We start from the raw sequence: 23,082 nt of genomic DNA on the forward strand, positions 1-23,082 counted from the left end.
TCGGAGCTGCGTTTGGCAGGAACGTGGTTTGCATCCCTGCGCCGCGTGAGCAGAAGCGCCTCGTCCCGCCAGGAAGGTTAGGTAAGGCACACTGCACTGGTAACGTCTTACGCTGGCTGAGCGAAACCAAAGCGGGCAGCGGTTGTGTAATGAGGGACAGCTGGAGCTGCAGAGCTTCCAAGCCATACAGCTCTGACACTTCATGTCAGGCAGCAGGAAGGGGACTGGTGGGTAGATTCGGGGCACAGAGAAGAAACCTGGTAATCCAGGTAAAGAGAGAAGCAAACCAGTTAGCAGAGTCAAATACGGCATTTTTACTTTTCCTAGGGTTTTAAAATACTTGGAAAACTCTATCAATTGTAGTAGTACAGCATTTAAGTTGTGGCAGCTTTAGAAACTTGATTACAGACAGCTGGTTTGGTTTTGCCCAGGACTGGAAGAGTACAAGACTGTTTCTTGCACTGAAGCAGTCTTGCTACGCAGAGTTGTCAGCGTGTACGCAGGGAAACAAGAACCCTTCAGTTCCCTAAACGTCCTAACACCGCCTGCTTCTGGTACAAAACCTGCAGTCCTGAGGAGACTGAAGAAGAATGCAGACTGCAGTGTATGGCCGATTATGGACTGACGGGACGTTACCGAGACCAAACACGGGAGCTGGACTGCAACTGAGGAAAAGAGGGGGGGAGGGGGAAATTTTTTGGTACGTTTCCAGGATTTGTAGTGGGGTACTGACTAAAAGCTTAACCACGTTGCTGTTGACACGCACTATGATATTAAAAGCTCTGATAAGAATTTCAAATGGTTCTTGATGTGGTACGGAAGGGTTCTTTTACTCTTCCAGCTTAACCTGTCTTGCAAGAATATACAGTACGATGTATTTTGATAAAATTACATTTTCCTGGTGGAAGCAGTGTTTAAAATTCAGGTAGCGAGTTAACAGATTAAAAAGCACCTTTGAAACTTTGGTTTTGGTGGACGCGTGAGAAACTGCCGCAAGCGTAATTCAGCAGTTTTCTGGGAGATGGGACAAATGCCCAAATAGGCCCCAGGGGAAGGTATCGCTAATGCCGCAGTGAATTGGTTCTCCCACTTGGGCAAACTGTGTAATCCAGCTTCGAGGAGAATAAATGAGTACGGGCTTCTGCGAACGAGGCTGAGAAGCTCTGGTGCCATAGCCCCGCCGTGTTAAGTACTGTACGCCAGTCACGTTTTCCTTAACCCTCTTACTTTATGTTGTCTACTAAGGTATGTCACTGAGTCACGAAGGAAGCTTAAAATATCACCATTAAGCCAATACGTTTTCCATTGTTTTACTGAAACTGAAAAAGTCGTTCTGTACCAAAACGTACACAGTTTAGTAATAATACAAAATGTTAATTCTGCAAGACAGAATGTCAGTTAAATCCACCAAAATGAACACTGAACCACCATTTATTGCCAGAACAGTGTTACTTTAAATAAGATCACTGAATGAACATAGAAACAAAGTAGTTCCAACTTTCCTTAAATAAAATGGTAGATATTAGCAACAGTACTGCAGGAAGATAAACATTCATGGTATGTACATGCTACCATAACATATCTAGCATGTAGTAGGTCTTCATGCTTGCACATTAACTTTATGAGCTCATTACAATGATATTAATGTGTTGATGTACTACAAAACAACCCATCATGATCTGTATCAAATTTGCACATTAGAAGAGCACCCCTGCTAGTCACCCCTTTAGGAATGCCGCTGCATTCCTGCGAGAAACCCAGTCCAATCCACTGATTTCCTCCCAAAAAACAACCAAACAAAAAAAACCCAAACCAAACAAAAAAACACCATCATCAAGCATATTAACAATTTCCTCCTGTGATTAACTAGGCAAGGCAATGCATTTAGCAATAATCCCAAAGGTGAATCAAGCCGGCATACACCTGGGTTTTCTGTATTACATAAGAACACCTGAGACTGCTTCACTGGTCCGAGTACAGTATTTTAATACAAAACCTGCTTGTTGCATTAACAGGTCATTTCACTGGATTCCCTTAATTAGTACTGTTCATTGAAAAAAGGGTAAGATTTCTTCTTAAAATAAATACTCCCCGCTCAAAAAGAAAGTTTAAAAGGAATTAAACCGTAACACAACCCACCCCACCCCCCCCATGTTAAAGAACAGTGTGATTTTCTGGCTTCATTTTCTCTCAGCTTAAGCAGTGGATGCACACCTATTCCTGGGGAATAAGTGTCAAACACTTAAAAAAAAAAAAATTAGGAATATACAAACACACTGTACCTTAAGAGACATCTTTTAAAAGAAGTGTAAACATCTGTTCTTGACTCCTGTTGTTTGAATGCACTCCTATCAAAAGAAGTTTGAGAAACTGCATTTGCTTAAATTACTAACCTGTCTGACACGCAACTGGTTTTGGAGTTACAAGTTTCAAAATCTATTTTTTCTACCTGAACAAAATAACAAAATAGTTGAAGACACTTTTTCCCTACTTCAGTACAGATTATATTTAACAGTTCAGAACTTTATAGGTCACAAGTTTTCTGTAAAGGAATAACCTAAATTGTGGAGTTAAAAACACCAAATGCTGCTTAGCTGAAGCAGCAAGCAAATTAAGTACTATATATAGACAGAGGTTTCTATAAAACTAACATGATTCAATAAAATTGTCTTATATCCTAAGTTTTACATGTGAACAAAAATAAAATTGGGAGTTCATTGAAAGTGATTAGACTTGCCATCACTTTAAAAAACATGCTTGTCTAACCAGAAAATAAAGATGGCAAGGACCAGTGCATTCAAGCCAAGTTTAGACCAACTATTTCTTTTTTTTTTTTTAATGTACAAAGTACATTCTATCACTTTTCAGCTTGGTAGCTACCAGGAGCTTACTAGTCAAAATAATCTCAACCTGTAAAAACATAAGACTGAACCTTTAGAAAATGATGTGTAAGAGTAAAAATTCCAAAGCCGTGTTAAAGACATCTGACAGGACTTCTTTCATGAAGTCGTCTCTAACCACTGAGGAAGGCCAAAGGCGTAAGTAGTCTCACACAAGTCCGTTGATCTCTCAGTTTATCTTGCACAGACATCACTCAGTTGAAGGTGATTTTCATTCTAAACTTCACAGATTTTTTTTTTTTTCCCCCTGTGCACCTGGTCAGTTGCTAGAACAATTCTTCATTTCAAAACCATTTTAGTATTCAAGCCGCCTTCTTAGTGCAGGTTCCTTGAAGATCTTGTAGATTTATTTTTGACCTAATAAAAACAGTAAGATAGCTACATTAGATACTTAAAATGTTACACTGCTATTGTATGTTGCAATTACTCATGTAATTATTATTTAATCTTGTGTACTTGGAAGAAGGGCGAAACAGTGGAGAAAGATAAGAATTTTTCCATTTCTTACCTGTTGTGGATCATGTGGCTTTTGACTAGATGCCCAGCTGCAAGAGCTGCCAGTAGTGATAATTCCCCTGCCATCACTGTAGCACAAACAATTTTAGCAAGCTGACGGGCATTTTCACCAGGGTTATCTTGGCTTGCACCCTGAACCCCTAACATCTGGAGAGAAAAATATGCAATATTATGCTATGAAATCTAAGTAAATTTATGCTAAATTTAGTATTAAAGTAAGTCTTTCCAAATTATATCCAATCAACTAGCTTTAGGTCTCTTTAATATTAAACATCTTAAGCTTTATAAACTAGATACATGAAAATGATTCATTAGATAATTCTAAAATTTCCATGTCAAATCCACCAAGTTTCAAGAGGCCCCATTCCCACAACACTACTTGGACACAATATACACAACATGAAAGCGAGCTTCGATTTAAGGAGCTAAGTTGCTTTAAACTTTCTGATTTATACCTGCAAACAGGCCTGCTGTGGGAGCAAGTTGGTGCCTCCACCAACAGTTCCTATTTCTATAGAAGGCATTGTGCAGCTGATGTACAGGTCTTCGTTGGTGGAACCAGTTCGCTCCATCAAAGTGATGCAATTAGAACTGCCCACGTTCTGCGCAGCATCCTTCTCATCAGGAAGGAGAAACAAAACAAAAACAAAACACTCAACTAAGTGTTTGGTTAAGAATTACTGAACTAAAGAAAATCTGAATTGGTGTAAAACAAACCTACCTGACCACAGGCAATGTAGATAGCTGTCACAATGTTTGCTGCATGTGCATTGTAGCCACCTATGCTACCAGCCATCGCAGAACCCACCAAATTCTTGTTTATATTGACTTCAACTATATCTTCTGTAGTTGTCTTCAATACCTAGACAAAGTGGTACACTTTTACTACACCACTCCTTAGGCAGGAGTAGAAATGCTCTGTTTATGGTTAATAAGCCCTCGCCCCTTGTTTGCTTCCATATGGAATTTGACTCAACCATTGTCCTAGATACCTACTTCTATTTTTGTTCAAAAGGAGCCCTTTCAAATGCAGGCTGCATTGTCCAAGTAACAATGGAAAAGTCAGTGCAAAGGGTTTGGACTTGCACAGGCCTTTAAGAAAAACTCACCAGCTACCTTCTCCGTTTCAAATTCTCATTTATCTTCAGAATGAAACAAACAAGATCAACTTGGCAGAAATATCCCATTAATTCACCTTGACATGATAGCAACATTCCTCCCAAGTTGCTCCAGACACTACACCCTCCCCAGTTTTGCTCTGAGTAAGAATACGGGGCTAAACTGAAGAGTTCAAACACAAACCACTGTGCTACGTTGGTAATAAACACTGTGCACAATAATATCAAATTAAGTGGCACATTTATACTATACCGACTGTATTTTCAAACCTTCAGATAAGAGATTTACATTGAATTTAGTATAAAAATGATGAAAGAGAACCAAAAAAGATAGTGCTTTGTGAGCAACGTTTACGATATTCCAGTGTAGCAGGAATAGCAACTGATGACAGAGATCTGCACGAAGTCTACAACACTGACAAAAATAGAAAGTTTATGTGTTGGGAGTTCAGTGTAAGTAAATGTAGTGATGTACATGGCTGGGAGTTGGGGAAAAACATCCCAAATTTACCTAAAAACTATCCATGCCCGTTACCAAAGGATTGGCTCACCATTACTACTCTGGAATGAAATACTGGGGTTATAGTAGATATTGCCACTGCATCAGCTGTAAAAATGCAAACAATTTGAAATTTAGGAAACTACTAGAAAGCAAACCCAAAAGACATAAATTATGTCAATGTATAAATCCAGCCTGCACACACACTTTGAATATTGTGTCCAACTCTGTACCCACAATTTTAGAAATTGTAGAAGATCTTGAGATACGGATGTTCACAGACATGCTAGAATAGTCTTTTTACTCATTCCTCATAGACAAACTAGTACTTTCCAGTCTGAAAATGAGAATAGCTGGGAAGGTGGAAGGGCTGTGTTAGAGCGATAAAATCTTGAACAGTAGAGTGAAGATAAGTCTTAAGTATCTCTTCCGGTACAAAACTAGGGCATCATCAGATGGAATCAACAACAGAAGGAGGTAGTTCTCACACAAGGTGTAGCTGCACTGTGGAATTCCACCCGGAATACTAGTGCTAAAAATTTACAAAGTTTCACAAAAGGGACTGCACAAATTACTGGGGGAAAACAAACAAACAAAAAAAATCCATCAAATCCAAAAGCACCAATTCAGAAAATCTTGAACAAGTTGATGGAAGACTATGCCGAGTATGGTGTAGTAAACTCCTCCCTGGATGTTGTCTCTCATGGCCAGTGCTGGCAACCAGGTAACGGGCAATGGATTTGGTCTGACACATACAGCCGGTCTTCTGAGCTCAGGCGGAAGAGAATCTAAGATAGCTCTTAAGATGTAGGACAAGTTTGCCAGGGGCTAGGACTGGCACTGGTTATAAAGGTTACCCTTCGTCATGCAAGATGCTAAGGCCGCTTTGGAATTAAGGGAAGCACCTGATAATCTGTTTTCATTGCAGTAGGAGGCATATAAACTTTGAAGAGAATGCCAGGTTTGTGTGGAAGACAACGAATGAGTGAAATAATCATTAAAATCACTGGGTTTAATGACAGGAAAAACCCCATGTGTAAAAATCTGTCAAACTGTGGCATAATTTTTCAAAGGTAAAAAGTGAAAATCCTAATGCCTTCAACTAGATGTGCATCATTAAATACATGCATATTATGTCAGAAGAGACAATGATAGGAAAAAATAACTACTGTCTCAGGAAAACTGGCGTATCCTACAGCACTATCTGAAAATACATGTAGGAATTATACTTACCTGGAAAACAACTTACAGTTAATATTTATGATGTAAGATAGGTATCGGTTTTGTAAAATGTATGCATTTTTCTAAACAAGAAAGCAGACACTTACTTCTCTAACAACCGTGGCTGGAATGACTGCTTCGCAGACAACAGACTTCCCTCTTCCTTCTATCCAGTTTATAGCAGCAGGTTTTTTGTCTGTACAATAGTTACCACTAATAGCTATAACCTGGAGATCAGGAAATTCTTCATTCAATCTTGCCAGTGCTTTTTCAGTACCCTGTTAGAAGACAAACAGATAAAAGGCTAGTATATCATTATGGTTGCAAAACAAGCTACTCAAGGACAGTGGAACAGCAAGATTAAATCAAGTCTAATCAGATGATCAGTTACAGCTGAAGAAAAGAACGTAATTTCAGGAATGAACCTGAAATAGGGAAAAAAAAAAGACAATTATCACTATCTTTTTTTTTCTAACCACTTTGGAAATTATATGGAGAATAACTGGTTCTTCCCCATACATATGGACTCTCTGGATACATTCTAGGTGAATGGGCATATGCTTACCATACTGAAGATAAAACATGAACCAAGTCAAACACTACAGGCATGAAATGAATTCATTCTGATGTAGTGGAAAGAGCTTCTCTACACTAGGAAATCAGACAAAAGGTCTGCTATATTTAGTACCTGTCTATGACCAGACCCATTTATGTAATGGTTCTGATAGACTTAAGTTTTATATAGAATAGGCAATCAGTATTAATCTCAAACAGCAGAAGGCATCCCCCCAGTCTGTGGGTCATGTCTCAGGTTCTTCCACACGTTTGCATAAAAACAAAACCAAACAAAACTAGAGAACACCCCTCTGCTGCCATTCACCAGATTCTTAATCCTTTATTTACAAGTCAGTGATAAACACAGTAACAGATTAATTACTGCTGGATAAAATCTTTGGCCCAAAGCAACAGAGCAACCAGCTTAACTTCCATATTATCAAGAATACTTTCTTTAAATAATAGTAATTGAAAAAAAAATTTACAAAGTTACTTTTTTCTTTCATCATTGTTATCCTATTCTTGTTTACACTTGACAAGGTCAAACACTTTTACTATTTTATAGCACTGCAAACAGCACTATGTCTTATCTTTCTGTCTTCACATGCCACGTAGTCACAGATTGGTAGGCTATAATTTTTTATTTTTAAAAGAAATACACATTTATTAAAAAGACTTAAGGGGACTGGTCCTTACTTTTGAGATCATATTCATTCCCATTGCATCCCCTGTTCCAGACTGAAAACGGATATAAAGGTTACGACCAGCCAAACTGATGAGAAGTTTTTGTAGGCGGGCAAACCTGCAGGAAAATTTAACTGTTACTTACAATCCTAAAGGAAAAGATTAAATTAGTTTTAAGTGGCAAAATAACAGTGTATCATTGCAGATAGCACTGTTAACTACACTGTATTCCTCCTCCCTCAGCGCAGGAAAAAACTGTCAGCTGCCACGCACGTAGTTCTCTTGAGTAAATACTTTAAAAATGTTCACTGTAAAAGTGTTTACTGCCTTTTTATGTTTTCTATCCCTGGACTTCATGAAATAAAATATCCTGAACTGCTAACATAAATTTAATTCATTCGTACTCCTTAAAAGATCTGACAAGCAGGTATAAACTAAAAATGAGGCCTTTGGAAATTCTTACATCAGTTTTCCAGCAAGGCAAAACCCTTGCTATCTTCAACAACAGTGCAAGCTCCACAAGTCAAACAAAAACCGGGAAATACTGCATTTAAAGAGCAGCATGAGTTGATTCTGGCTGAAATACACATACATCCTTGGCTGACACTTGTAAGATTGGTAAGAAACAAAACTCATGAGGAAATCTCTCTCTCAGTTTTCCTAAAGAAAACAGGTAATCATAAGTCCTAGAAAAAAATCTAGGGCTTGAAATAGACTTATTCTTAATACTGTTTTACATTTTTTAGCGTTTCAGTTCTAGCATTAGTTTATCCTGATTCTCTGGAACCTCACAAATTAGTTGTTAACATTAGTAATATCATCTGAAAGGCTAGATTCCGAACTTTGAATTACTTTTTGCATAGTAACTACTAAAAATCCCAAGAAGCTTTTATCTTTATTTTTAAATGCTTAGACAAAATAAATGATGTATTAAGTATTACGCAATGCGAATGTGTTTGTTGTGAAGATACAGTTGTTTACCACTTATCGTTGGAAAATGTTTATTACTAGCCTTGGTACATAGCCAGAGTGACTTTTGTTCTCTTAGATTCACACTACATGGGATAGCCAGAATGAAGATGTAATTTCCTGTATTGCAGTACGCCAAAAAAACCAAACAATTAGGAGCTTTCTAAGTCTTAGGTCAGGAAATAAGGCTGGAATAGCCATTGTGCTAACCTGCTTGTGCTGTCAAAAGCTTCCTTCATTATTTTAAAGCCTTCAGGGCTTTCAAGCCAAACTTTCACTTCTGCAGCCTGGCAAGCAGTGGGCAGCCTTACAACAGGTCCTCGAGTCATCCCATCTGCCAGAATGCGGCTACTTGCTCCTCCACCAAGCTAAAAATCAAAGCAGAAGGGAAACAAATTAAGATTACTGAAAGTGAATTTTAGTTTTTAGGAAGTCAGAAACATGCCTTATATCACCCCAAATATGTTTTATAATATAGAAAGTTTTTCAAGCTAGTCGAACAATACTTACGCATATTGCTCTACATCCCCTGTTTGTGCTTGCTACAAGACATCCTTCTGTTGTTGCCATTGGCACCTGAAACTCTTTGTTATCCAAAAACAGTGGTCCTGCTACGCCTACAGGAATAGGCATATATCCAATCACGTTTTCACAGCAAGCTCCCATAACCTTACAAAAATAATACAGAAGACATCATTAAGGTTACACTACAGTGGTATGGTACAGCATGTTACATACTATGCCTGTGACTACAAGGTATCTAGCAAAAACCCCACAACCCTACCCATTAAGCAACCAATTCCCATCTCAAAAAGTTAACAGCTACAGCTATCAACAGCTAATACTGTTCCAAGTCTAGTATTTGGCAGACATATTGAATCTTTTTAAGTCTTAAGCACTATTAAAAAACCCGTAATACTGTCAAATTAATTTTAAATAAACTTCCATTTTAACTTGAGCTGAAGGCAGTATTATCATTCAGCTGAACTCAGGCTCAGTATTAGTAGAATTCTGCATTTCTGAGATAACGCAGCTGCATACTTCATTAGGAAGTATTTTTTGGGTAAGCTACAAAACTTAACCACCTCCCTAGGTTTAAAAACATCAAGAGCAATAAAAGGTAGTGCCTTATGTTTGCCTTTGTTTTTTCCTTCTACATCAGTTTTGACCAAGCTCGTCGTTAATTCATACACGTCACTTTGAGCATGTATTTCATGTATTTGGAAAATACATGTGTTTACAGCTGGCTTTGCTTGTCTGCCTTTTACTTACCAGAGAATAATTATAATTCCTATAAGGAAGATATTGCAAAGATGAAGGTTCAGGGAGTTTCTTAGATAACATCTGTCTGCGAATGGACACACCTCGCTCCTGAGTTTCCATCAGGGTTTCCAGTTTGTATGCAGGAATATGCTTAGCATTAACTAAGCTGATAACCTCAGCATCAGTGAGGAATTTTGCTCCTTTCTAGAAATGTAAAGGGTGTGGAGAGAAAGTACAGATTTTCTTGGTGAAAATCCTTTTAAATGTTTCCAAATGAAAAAGGGTAACAACTTCACTTTGACATTATCAGAGTACATCTAAAGGAACCAACTGCCAATTTCAGGTTTTATAGTACGCCAGGATATGATCAAAAACTTTTTACTCGGACACCCACTTATACGCATACATGACGGAGCTTCAATGACTTGGTACGTCATGAATGATGAAGCTGCTACCCCCTCCCGCCCACCCCAACTGACTGGAGGAGAAGTGACTTATGAAAGGGTTTTGTTTTAGTCGTGACCCCCCACCCAAGTTATTAAAGCCATATAATTTTCTGAAGAATGACATTACAATCAATAGGATCATTTAAAAGCTGGAAAATGAACTGTAAGAGTTCTTAAATCAGATGTTGCAGTAGAGGTTAAACCCACCCCCCTAAACTCCAGGTTATTTTTCCATACCTCTGCATTTCCAAGTATACGAACACATTCCTCAATAGAACGTGGTTCTTTAGGTAACTCAATTTCTTCCTCTTTTCCATTAAGAAATGAAGAAGTTTCCACAGGGTTGCAACTGCCAACTACAAACGTAGCCTTGGTTGATGTCTCTGCTAATACTGGTTTTATGACTTCGGCTACATAAAGACAATTAAAATAAACTTTGGTTTACAAAATTCTTAAGTTTTGATTCCAAATACAACACACTAACACAGATTACGCTATTTGTTCCAAATATTCAGGAATAGGTTCAGACTTTAAAATGCTAAAAATTACCACTTCCATCTTTGGGATCTAAAGCTTCTTCTACTGTGTTAGATTTCTGATTGTTTTTCGGAAGTCCAGATTGCTTCCTGCAACAATTCTCAGGGACCTTTTTCTGGACCATCACTGGAGATGTTATGGGATTCTTCAGTGAGAGTGTGGATTCAGTCTCTGCTTGCTCAAAGAAAATATATTTGACAGCAAGGAGAAGGGCTAATCCAAGAGTGATTACTTGTTCAATATCCATACTGGCCATTCTAAAACAGACAAATCAAAAAGTAAATACACGGTATATACAATCTGTTGTTTGTAACAGCATTCTGACATCCCTTTGCTTTAGAAAGGGTAACAGTTTCATCATAATTTATACAGCTACAGAAATTCCAGTCAAAAGACATTTTCCACCAGGACATTCACATATGCTAGGTTAGGGTAGAGAAATCATTCTTTGTATTATTAACAACGTTAAGAATTTTCAGATGTCATTAGTTACTAATTCTTAGCTAAAAAGCAGTCCCAGTAAGAGAAATGACTATAAAATACTCACTGTCTAACAGCTACACCAAATTGATTTAACACCTATCTCCCAATGATAAAGTATAAAGTTTCAATTATCATCCTCTACCAATAATGACTACTATGATGCAAGCTGAACTGCTAAGAGGGGGGGGAAAAAAACCCTAAAACAGACAGTTCTGAGTTTTCAGAAGTAATATGGAACCACAGGTGCCACTAACTTCAGTTGAGCTGAAGGAAAAGCAATAGTGACATGGCTTTTGCACTTTTTGCACTTATGTGTGAATGGTCAGAAGCTCTGCATAAATAATTACTCTAGCGCAGTCAGAAAATGTATTTTCCAGTGTGCTCTGAAAGATGTCAGTGCTAGTGGGAAAAGAGAGTGTTTTGATGCATACAGGACAGCTGACTCCTGATCATGTTCTTCATTATTTCAAGGAGATTGGACAAATGGCATAATATTGAAATATTTCTTATGAAATGTCATCTCTGGTTCCAAGAAATCCTCCAGTGGTCAGATCTGCAAGTTTACAAATGTTGAATCCTAGGACCATAGCTTGGCAGCACTGGAGAATACACCCTAATCACTTAACACACTTCTCTCCTGTGAAGTCGCCTACCGAGAAAGGTAGAACTGCCATAATGAAACATTAGGTTCAATTCTCTTCGGTGCATTCTCATCCAGTCCCACTGAATTTTCTACAGTAGTGTTTTGAGCAGCTGGTTCCGCTATCCAACGACTGTGGGCGTGAACAAGAACCAAACCCAGCGACTGTATTAAAAACACAAAACAACAAAAGAAGTATTAATTTTTCAACTGTAACTAGGTATCTAACCTACTAAGATTAAACATCTTTGTTTGGTTGGTTGGTTTTTTGTTTCCCATGCCTCAAAAGTCTAAAGCTAAAGGGTGATTTTCCACACCTTTCATCAACACCCTTTTTGGCCTATTGTAACACTCATAGCTTTGAACCTGTCCCACCACATCCTTCGTCTTGCTCAAGTAATAAGCAAAGGAAGCTGAGGATACTGTAGGGGTAAGAAGGAGGGAATTAGTACACATGCAAAAGCCCTGAGTGTTAGGCACAGAAAGGGCATACACAGGAAGACTTTTGGTGTAGATACAGGGGAAGTTATTAAAAATTGCCATGGTAAACTAGACTAATGGGATGCAGAATACAAGTCTATAGAAAACAAAAGCTTGATTCATTGCACCAGGACACCTTACTGATTGCATAACCACAGGTGAAAGAGAGCCACAAACCATAATCATTTTGACCCTCTGTGTTACAGGATTTGGTTTATTTTCTTCTTCTTCCAGAACACGAGCAAAATGGCTAAGCTGCCATATCGGGCGCCCTTCACGACTCTCTCGAGAAAGCTGCAAAAATAACAAAATTTAAAAATAGGTCCTATTTAGTACATATTAGAAGAACCAACAAGTGAGCTTCAACATTGTATTTTTGTTTGATCATTAAGAAATTACCAACAAAAGAGTTAGCCTACAATCTACTGTTTAGCCTACATTAGACTTTAAATAGTGAAAAATCCTGGACAGCCAATAATTTACAATATAATTCGTTTGCTTTAGATCTATTGAGTGTGACTCATTTCCAGTGGCATTAACAAGTTACGGTTTTCAGCTGAGCCACCGTAACTCTTCTTGCACATTCCCTCTGTTCACTTCGAAAGGAAGACAAACATGCTGGCATATAACTCCGTGAAGAAATGTATAGCCTACAAGAAGCACAGGGTCTGAATACTAAGCTCGATGTTGTCTTGAAGTTGATCTTACCTCTAACACCAAGGACACGCAAGCTGGAAAGAAGGTCATGAAGACAAAGTAGTTGGCAAGAACAGACATACAGCCAAAGCAGCACATAATTTCAAGTTGTCTTACACCTACATAAAAAAAGAAGACATTTTTTATATTTCACTATGCAATGTGCTTTCTATATACTTGAAGTGTTGCAGAAGAAAGAAAGAAACCATTAAACTGACACTGCAGATTATAGAGGGAGCTATCTAGATTAATGAAAAACATGCATGGTAAGCCCTAGTCGTGTATTAGCTTATTCTAAGCACAATACGTATTTCTGGTATGGTATTTACAGAAAACTTTTAAAGTGTAATTCTAAATACATACCAATAATTACAGTTCACCACGATTTTAAAGCTTCACACTGAAAGCTTGAAACTCCTCACTTATCTAAGCAAAGAACAATTAGCCGACATTATGTATTGAAATACCTTCTGAAAGATGGCCAATTAAGTGTTCAGGCAGTAAGAAACAGTATGTACCCCACCTACTCTTTCACAAGCCTGGCATCCAGAAAAAGTCAATTAGCCGTGTTGCACATGCATTACAAAAGTGCCTTAGTAAAGATGAGAGACCTAACAGTATAAATCATTTAAAAAAAACCCAACTGTATCTACGCTGAGGGTTTTTTTTCCTCGATGTAAACAGGAAAACAGCTGTATTAACACAATACCCTGAAAAGGTCCAAAACAATTTGAAAAGCAAGTGCTTTGAGGGATGCCTTTAAGGTATGCAAGATAGTTTAAAAAAACCCCACACATAAAAACCAGCACACAAAAACAAACATGCAAACAAAAACCCACTTTAGACCTAACTATGGAACTTTGATTTATTTTATAAAGAAATTAGTTATTTACACATAAAAATCCTTTGCTCATTACATTTAACTGTTCTCTTTTTAAGGAAGGACAACTGCTACTGCACACAGAACTGACGAAGATCAAAAGATGGGGTAGGGGAAAAAAAACAGTAAAAGATTGGTTATTTTTAATTGAACTAGAGTAGCTTTCTTCACTTGGGAGTAATTTTTAGAAATACTCGGTTTTTTGCAAGAATATGAAATAGGTGTGCATGTACTGAAAGCGTAACTCATTTTTAAGAATGTCCAAGAGAAAAGTTTAGCAGCTACTTTAAGATGTTAACAGAAATTATGGGAATGATAGAAGGTCTTAATTTTATAAAAACAGCTGCACAGAAGTCCATTCCTACTGCACAATGCTCAAGGAAAGCTGTTACCTGTATTTCAAACTTCTCTTCAACACATACATATTATTCGTATCTGCAGGAAACTAGTAATATAGGCTAATTAGGAAGGTAAATAAATAGCTAAATAAATAGATTAAGTCACTCCACTCTCATGAGTAACACCTATAATTTGAAACTCTCAATATCCCAACGCCTTTCAAATACTCTTTTTTTAATTGGAAAGATTTAGACCCTTAGACTGTATTGCTCACCTGACATAGTACCAACACCAATCACAAGACACTCCACAAGTGCATCCAGTGTAAACGTAGGGCCTAAAATTGCCATTCCACGTGAAATATTTTCTCTTACTTCATCCTAAAAATAAAAATTTCTGTACATTAACATAAATACAAAAACCAAATTAAGGGAGTACACATAACATGATTAGTACATGACTAGTAAATTGAGTAGTATTATGGTGATAAGGCCTTATAAAACATATATTGAAAACTAACTATTATGAGAGAATACATTCTTTAAGTGCTTTATTTCCCATAAGTTATTATACTTTGACAGTCTTTATTTACACTAGATTATTTATTTTTGATTAATTTCTCTACCTTTAGCTCATCAGTATTCTAAGCTCCTACAACACTGACAGGCACGGATTTTAATTACAGTACATTCAGAAGAACAGGACTTCTCCGCTTTAAGACATATAATAGAAGCCACTTACGTCATGGCATTTCAAAAGTTCTTGCAACCATGTATCTGTACCCTAACTTTTACTATTTTATTCTTTAACTCTCTAGACTCAGCTGACAGAAAAGAGGACATAAAAGACACTAAAACTTTCCCCTGGGAGAAAAGGGATTTCCTCCAGAAGCCAGGCATGGCAAACTCTAGAGGGTCTGCTGCTGGTTTTTTGGTAGTGGTGGTTTTCGGGGGAGGGGGGGAGAAGCTGTAGGGAAAACCTATTTGTGAAATACTTTCTTGAAAATGAATAAAAAACTCTGTACTCACAATTATTACAAAATAATATACAACACTATAATAATATTGCATATATAGAGAATGCGCAATTTACTCAAATAGACAGTATATTAAAATATAATATACAATATTTTTGTCACAATTAGTATGCTCAACTACCATGTACAGTATTTTGAAGGTATAAATTAATGTCACTAAATATACTTTTATTTCAGAACTTAGAATATTAGGAAAAAAACATTACAATGTATGACAAGCAAGATATCCTGTCAGTCCTTCCTGTTGTGCTGTGTTAATCGCATTAGGGCATGAATGTTTCTGTCTACATATATGCTATGTTTGTTCTGCTAAGATTTTGTCTAGAAATATGCTTTTTCCAGTATCAGCATTGTAACATTAGATGTCTCTTTATATACTGTTCCTGAGCCCTAGAAATTAACTTTTTTCTATTAGTAACTGTTCTAGGGAAGACTTCGGTCTAGGAGCTCTAGCCTCCGTAATAGAGCTATAAGCATTGCTGGTTTAAAGTTCTGAACCTATGAAGTACTCATACGTACAATTAACTTAGCTCACGTGATTATGCACGCTAATTTTACAGTGTTATTATTCACTTGAACACTGATCTGGATTGAAGACAAGAGAACACAGAATCTGGGTAAAATCTGATCCTTTTTATATATCACAGATACAGTATTTAACTGTATGTCTCTCCATCTGGATTAGTCATAGAATCATAGAATGGTTTGGCTTGGAAGGGACCTTAAAGATCACCTAGTTTGAACCCCCCTGCCATGGGATAATGCTTATCTTTGAACATTAAATTCAAAAGCTCCACTGCAAAAAAACCAAACAAACCACAAAAACAAAAAAACAATCAACGAACCAAAAAAACTCAAACCCCCTGACCTGTGAGTTGGAGCTGAGTGCAAATTTGGCTAATGCACTTGCTCTTGACAGATCAATCAGAAGCAGGAAAAAAGGTAAAGCTTCACTGAAAACAAAGAGGCATATGTTAAAATTCAAGGTTTATTATACAGGAAAAAAAATTCAAGCAAGAAATCCAGAATAACAATTCATTACTTACTTTAAACCTGTCAGTTCTTTATCCAAGAAGTGAATTACCACTGTACTAAAAACAAAACTTGAGAAGATTGTGAAGAGGCCAGCAATACCTTTAAAAAAAGGAGAATTGGAAATTTTTGTTCAATATATAGGGAGAAAAAAGAAAAAAAAAAAGGAGAAAAGAAGAACTATACCTTTAGATCAGTCCTGAAGCAAACAAATGACAATTCTCATCTCTCAGAGTGCATTAACAGCAGTTAACAAGCATCACAAAACAAGTGATGCACAGCACAATTGCTCACCACCCGCTGACCGATGCCCAGCCAGTCCCCGAGCAGCGGCCCCCCCGGCCAGCTTTTCCCAGTTTATGTACTGAGCATGACGTCACATGGTATGGAATGTCCCTTTGGCCAGTTTGGCTGTGCCCCCTCCCAGCTTCTTGTGCACCTCCAGCCTCCTCAGTCAGTAGAGCATGGGAAGCTGAAAAGTCCTTGGCTAGTGTAAGCATTACCTAGCAACAACTAAAACACCGGTGTGTTATCAACTTTGTTCTCATCCTAAATCCAAAACACTGTACCAGCTACTAGAAAGGAAATTAACTCTATCCCTGCCGAAACCAGGACACACTGTTATATAATCCTACACAATCTCTCTTAAAAAAAAAAATTGCACTTTGATCTATGCAGAACATTTACTCTGCTAATATTTATTACCAATTTATATAAAAAAAAAAATTAAAATGCACACAGCAAATACAAAAATCAGATACAGTACCTAAAATGTATTTTGACCCAAGCTGCCTTAGGTTCTGAAACTGGAAATATATATAAAGGATTGCTATACAGCGCGTGATTGTCAGGATGATGATGTCACTGCTCAGAACATCCTGTTTGAAATACAAAGCAATTTAGTTAGCTTTTACATTAAGTAATAACTTGTTGTTAAGTTTCAGTAATAAAATTCTGTTGTGAAGCTGCACTAAAAATGAAGTTTCAGAATAAAATAAGTATCACTGCTAGTCTGTCTTAAAAAATTAAAGTATTGCAAACAGTATAAAATCCTTGTTCACTAGATACTATGCAACTGAAAGTTATATTTAATGAAAACCTTCTGTAGTGCATCACTGCTTGCATACAGCTTTAATATCCGCAATGGGAGAAGAAGGCAATAAAGAAGTTTCTGCATAGCTACTTTCCTCCTAATACATCACAACCTGATCTTATTCTACAGAAAACCCTGGTTCTACTGATTAACAGTAAGTATTGTAACATGAATCTAAATCCTTACTTCTTCAAGTTTGGGGCACTCGTAATTCCAGCCACAAATCTTATCATTCCCAGTGAACATCTTCATGGACATCATACAGATGGTGAGAGTCACTGTTCCCACAATGACTTCCCATGGATGAGAGGCTACAAAAAGGCCATGCATTCGAAAAAGTCTGGACAACATTTTCAAGACTGTTTTACTTAGTGAACCTGCAACAAAAGAGTATTTCATATAAGCAAGTATGAGATTCAGGGGGAAAAAAAGATAGAGCTCTATAAATTTCTGCACGTCATCCCTCAGGAAAAAAACCCGAAACCAGTGAAGTAACAGATGAATAAGGAAACTAATCTTCACCGTTCAACTTTCCATGTAAAACACATTTATTTCTAATCTTCTGAAATATAATATGATCTGCTCCTGCCTTCTCAATCTTTTTTTTTTTTTTTTAATACACATCTCCTTTGTCTCTTCAGGGTCTTACTAGTAAGTCTCCAGCACTCTCACAGCATTTCTTAGTATCTTCCCGTCACACAATTTTGATACCACTTTGACTCCAACTTCCTGTTTTTACCACCTATGTAAGCACTCACTAAATTCCGTTACTGCTTTCTACTCACTCTTCCTATCAAAAATATTAACTTTATTTTGACTATATAAATTACCAACTAACCGCTGTTGGTAATGCTCAACTTCAACAGCAGGAATTGCAATGTTATCTTCCTCTGACTGTGTCTTCTTTACTTTCTGCTCAATATTCTTCAGTGATTCAAGTTAATCACATTCAGAACAGTTCCTTCTTCATGTCAAGCACGAGTCCTTCTCACATACAGTATTCTGTGACAGTTCTCTTGTACCCATAACTAATTCCCAGGTTACTGATGCATTTCATCATCCCCTTTGCTTTCAACAGATAACAAACATTTGCCAGAAACTCTCACACCCCTCTTTCACATAACTGAGAACATGGATGTTCTGTACATCCTTCAGTTACAAAAAATGCATCCTAATCTATTTACTCTGTGTTGTACCGTTAGGCAAGTTCATCAAGGATGTTTGCTTATGTTTTATAGCATACAAACAAAGTGCCATAAAATTCTCTCTTAAATACATTAGTACCAGGACTTCGCTTTTCTCATTGCACAAAATCAACAGCTTATAAAACTCTGATGAAAAGATGCTTAAATAGTAGCCTGGCTAACAGAGACAATCTATAATTCAGTATTTACGTGTACAAACCTAGCACTGTAAAGATTTCCATTGAGGATTGAGGGCTTTACACATCGTCACTTCAAAGTGGATAAAAAAAATCCCTTCGTGTTGCCTTAAAAGTAATAATCCATCCATCAGGCTTCTGCAAAGACAGTCTTTCCAGTATTATTTCTTTTGCTTGGACATCAAAAATGAAGCTGTCATTGAATGGAGAAAATAACAGACAGGGCAAGTCTAACTGCTGAAGTGTTCCTGAAGATACGAGAATCATCTTGGTTTCCTACCAATGCCAATCTCAATCATATGAGCACCAACAGCACCATCTATTTTTCTTTATCCTTCCACAGTGGAGGTGTGGCACGTGGCTCATGGAACCAAATGGGGAAACTCACTGAGAGGACTGCCTTCCTTATGAACAAATTCTTTCATTTCCTGACAGAAAGTTTTTAAAGAAAAAACAAAATACAACAAAACCACTCCTTTTAAAGTCAACATTATCCTTTGTTTTTCCCTGTGTAATATAATCTATATACTGCTTTATAAATTTATGTTCTTGCAAAACTGTTTCAAAGTGGTATTATAGTTTTTACTCAGCAGAATGGAATGTATCTTTAAATTAGGAAAACTAAAATAAGACATAGCCAGAGGGTATCTTACTGCCAAAGATTTTGAAACAATGCAAAAGATAGAAAAGGCATAGCAATGTCCTATGAAAATACAAGTACTTTTGAATACCACACTGTTTCAGGAAAATCAGAAATAATACTTACTATATAGAGTCCTACCAGTCCCGAAACTAGTAATACAACTCCTAAATTCTGACAGTTGGAATTATTATCTAGGCAATTACCAAACTGCAGAGCTAGAAAGATTTCAAAAATCTTTCTTCAGATACGATTTTTCACATTTCTGAGCAAAACTAGTAAGTGTAAAATGCCTTCACATAAATCAATTAGGGAAAAACGCATTAATTTATGAAAATAATTATCCATAGTATCTATTATCAGACAATGTTTTATCATTAAGTGCTGCTATGAAATACAGGATGCCTCAGTGCTGATCTTGGGGTTAACTGAATGGCAGTAACTTCTAACCTAAAAGGTTTCTTTAAAGCCTTCTTGTTTATTTAACCTGGCTGAAGTGCATGGGGTTTTGTGCTATGCAGTTGACCTTTCTAGAAAATATTGATGAAGATTTCTTACACTGATTCTGCATTACTGAGTGCTGTAAAAAAAATTTCAATGCATATGATCAGCTTGTATTTCTAATGCTGTTTAAAATATTTGTATACTTACACTGACTCGTAGCTTGACATTAGCAAGACGTAACGTTAAATATAAAGCTGAAGTTTATCATTAATATCATTTTGTTAAATTTCAAAATGGTGGTTCAAAAGGGATGCTTTATAAATCCTATCCATTTCGTGCTTGCCTTTGCTTTCAGTCAAAAATTTCCAGGAGACTATAAAGTAAAGCAATCCATTCTGGGAATCAAAATAAAATACAAGCAAAAAACAACTGCAACGCCTTCAAAAACTTAACCAGAATGTAAAAAGCACACTAGACTGGTTGTATGTAATGCTTTAGAGCATTAACCTGCCACGTAACTGTATGACTATTCGCTTAAATACCTAAGGTTTGTCACACAGCTCTCACTAACCTCAGAGCAGTCATCTGCAACACCATCTACTAGATCAGCACAAATTTCCCATCTCTTGCTGGCTGACTCAGCAATAGCTACAGTATGGTAAAGGAACGGAGTGGCAAAAATAGCTGAGCGAAAGCGTGTGCAGAGCTCACCTGAAAAGCATATGACACCTGTCAAACTGCCAGGTAGCGTTTTTTGTTTTCAAAAAGGGAAACCACCCTCTCGCAGGCCCACCACCGCAGGCCCTCAAACCCCGTGCGAAAGGCAGGGGGGCACAGCCCGCTGGCGTGACCTAGGCTGGGCCGCCCCTCAGCCCGCTGGAAGCCGGCACGGGGAAGGCCGAGTTTCTCCCTGCAGCCGCAGAGGCCCCGCGCGTTGCCGGGCGGAGCTGGCGAGCTCCGCGCAACGGCAGCGCGCCCAGCAGCGCAACGCGCTGCGGACGGCAGGTGCGGCGGACGGCCTTCCGCGGCCCACCCCGCGGTGCGGCGCCCTCAGACGCCAAGGCGGCACCGGGACAGCGGCTCTGACCTCCCCCGCCCGCCACCCAGGGCGGCGGGTAAGGCGGGCAGGGACGCGTGGAGGCGGCCGCCGCTCCCTAGGGGCAGCGATGGCGACGGTGCCCTGCCCCGCGCCGCCGTTACTCGGCCGATCTCCGAGGACCCGCTGGGGGCCCGGAGCCACAGCCCGTCCCCCGGCCATGGAGGACCCGTGTCGCAACAGCGGGCTGCCCGCACCGCGCCTGACCGAAACGCGGCCCCCCCGCCCTCCCCTGCCCCGCCGGCCACCGCTCACCGCCCCGGCGCCGCACCGCCGCACACAGGGGACACCCTCCTCCTTCCCGCCGCGCTGCGGACTGGGTCGGCCGCTCTGCTCCGAGCAAGGACACCCGGGACACGACACGCCAGCCGCCGCCATCGCCCGATCGCGCAGCCAATGGCGAGGGCCCGGCACGCCCAGCCCGCGGCGCGTCACTCGCTGCGTCGCCGCGGCAACCGCCCAGCGAACGCCGTACAGCTCCAGACTCGATCAGGAGCGGGGAACACGCCATCTCGCCATGGGCTGCCCGCCAATGGGCCATCGCGCTCCCCTCCCCGTATTTCCCGATTGGGCGGCAGGATGCGGCTCATTTACATATGTTGATCGGCCGACAGCCGCCCCGAGCCGCGCAGCCACAGCCCCGCTGCCCACGGGAGGCCCGGCCCTGCGCTGCCTCCCCGCCTGTCGGCGGGCTGCGCCGGGCAAGGCGCCCCTGGAAAGCTCTTACTGTCGTGGTGCCTCTGGGGTTCATGCTGATGCTGACCCGCTGCCTGGGTGCGCTTTATCTACGCGTTAATAAATAAGAGTAATAATTCACAGCTCTGCTGCTTGTGGAAAGCAGTGGTGCCCCCGACATTAAAAAAAAAGCAATATATTTGTATTTGTGGCTTTCAGCCAAAGAGGAAACACTATTTTTTGCTCATGAAGCACGGGAGGCTCCTTATTCTCTTTGGGTGCTGAGTCTGCTGCGACACTCTATTCCTGGTTGCAATACATCACTCCAGTTTTGCATGGCCATTTTGTGTTTCTGGGTCTGCGCTTCCGGGCTAACATGTTTAAATACAAACAAAATATAATCTGCAAGGATTTTGCTGCGGATGATCTACACTCCGGCTTTCCCAAAACTGCTTCTTAAATGTGCCATTTCAATTAGAAAAATTTCTAGTAGCTCCATGTGGTACTGTGCTGTGAAGCTTTAATGTGATTCTCAAAAAAGGATATGCTGATGAAAAGGTTTCCTAAGAACTCCACCCAAAGTAGTTGTTGTCAATGACAAACTCATTCATGCCAGCCCAGTCTTTTAACATGCAAATACACTTTTCATTCTCATCTCCAATGTGATGCTTATAAATCCTACTAACTTACTACTGTGTATCCATCTTCCCTGCCAGCTTAACACTCGCGTTTTCTTGAGAATCTCACCTTTATTACCTGAAAAGAGTAAAACATTAGCAGCGAGATTCCTGGAGTCATTTGATAATATGCACAGCAATTGCTTTAATTGCATACACATATGACTAAGTCAAAGCAAAATAGCAATTTGTACACAGTTGCAACAATTATGTATAATTGACACACAATTTAAGATGACCTTTAGTATCTTGGTCTGTTTTCCACACTTTTTTCCATAGCAGTGGGTGATGAATATGATTTGGCAAGTACGAAAAATGCTAATTTTATCAAGTTCCCTGGGAGCAGGAGTCACTATCATGATCTGGAATTTGCAGCCTGTGCAAGTGTATGACATCACACTTTCTGCCATCAAGTTTTTGTGTCTGTAGCTCTCACGGTGGCCTGCCCGCAGCCCAGCTTCACACTGAGAGGGGCCACGGGAGCAGCTCTGTCCCCGCTGCTGCAGAGACGGAAGGCAAAGCTGAGGCAGAACGGGCCTGCCTGAGGAAAACGTTGCTGTGATTACAGACGATTGCCAGGCTATGTACCAGAGTGCTACTGCAAATACTGTGAAAATATTGGCAACTAATAATTTGGTTATCTCAATCACGTTCCTACTCTTGAACACATGAACCATTCTTTGTGCTCAGGACAGCAAATGAATTTAGCTGCTTAAACGTGGCCATTTCCATGGCCACGTTTAAGCAGCTAAATTCATTTGCTGTACACAAATTAGGAAAAG

General features: G+C 39.2%; 1 protein-coding gene across 4 annotated transcripts; it reads right to left on the reverse strand.

Moving 5' to 3' along the window:
- Positions 1-1,294: 1,294 nt before the first annotated feature.
- Positions 1,295-21,316, reverse strand: HMGCR (3-hydroxy-3-methylglutaryl-CoA reductase). Of its 4 annotated transcripts, none has more exons than XM_076363398.1 (21): positions 21,204-21,263; positions 18,792-18,961; positions 17,574-17,764; positions 17,061-17,172; positions 16,309-16,396; positions 16,131-16,215; positions 14,501-14,606; positions 13,020-13,126; positions 12,489-12,605; positions 11,845-11,996; positions 10,721-10,965; positions 10,409-10,581; positions 9,735-9,929; positions 8,973-9,131; positions 8,673-8,830; positions 7,506-7,611; positions 6,362-6,532; positions 4,138-4,278; positions 3,872-4,030; positions 3,409-3,563; positions 1,295-3,257 (listed from the first exon to the last, which is right to left on the reverse strand). In XM_076363398.1, exons 2-21 carry the CDS (start codon positions 18,811-18,813, stop codon positions 3,203-3,205), a joined length of 2,697 nt encoding a protein of 898 aa, XP_076219513.1. In that variant the 5' UTR covers positions 18,814-18,961; positions 21,204-21,263; the 3' UTR covers positions 1,295-3,202. The 4 variants fall into 4 exon arrangements, with proteins under 4 accessions (XP_076219513.1, XP_076219515.1, XP_076219517.1 ...); XM_076363400.1 differs by having other exon boundaries at positions 18,792-18,876; positions 21,204-21,251; XM_076363402.1 differs by lacking the exon at positions 18,792-18,961 and having other exon boundaries at positions 21,204-21,316.
- Positions 21,317-23,082: the final 1,766 nt, after the last annotated feature.

The sequence above is a fragment of the Aptenodytes patagonicus genome, chromosome Z, assembly GCF_965638725.1.
Source record: "Aptenodytes patagonicus chromosome Z, bAptPat1.pri.cur, whole genome shotgun sequence".
Taxonomy (NCBI): Eukaryota; Metazoa; Chordata; class Aves; order Sphenisciformes; family Spheniscidae; genus Aptenodytes; species Aptenodytes patagonicus.

Coding starts and splice junctions, on each gene's coding strand:
- HMGCR (XM_076363398.1), bottom strand. CDS start 18,813: ATGGAAATCTTTACAGTGCTAG. Junction 8,831..8,972: donor GGGGATGTAGAGCAATATGC/GTAAGTATTGTT, acceptor TTTGATTTTTAG/CTTGGTGGAGGAGCAAGTAG. Junction 4,031..4,137: donor TCTACATTGCCTGTGGTCAG/GTAGGTTTGTTT, acceptor CCTGATGAGAAG/GATGCTGCGCAGAACGTGGG.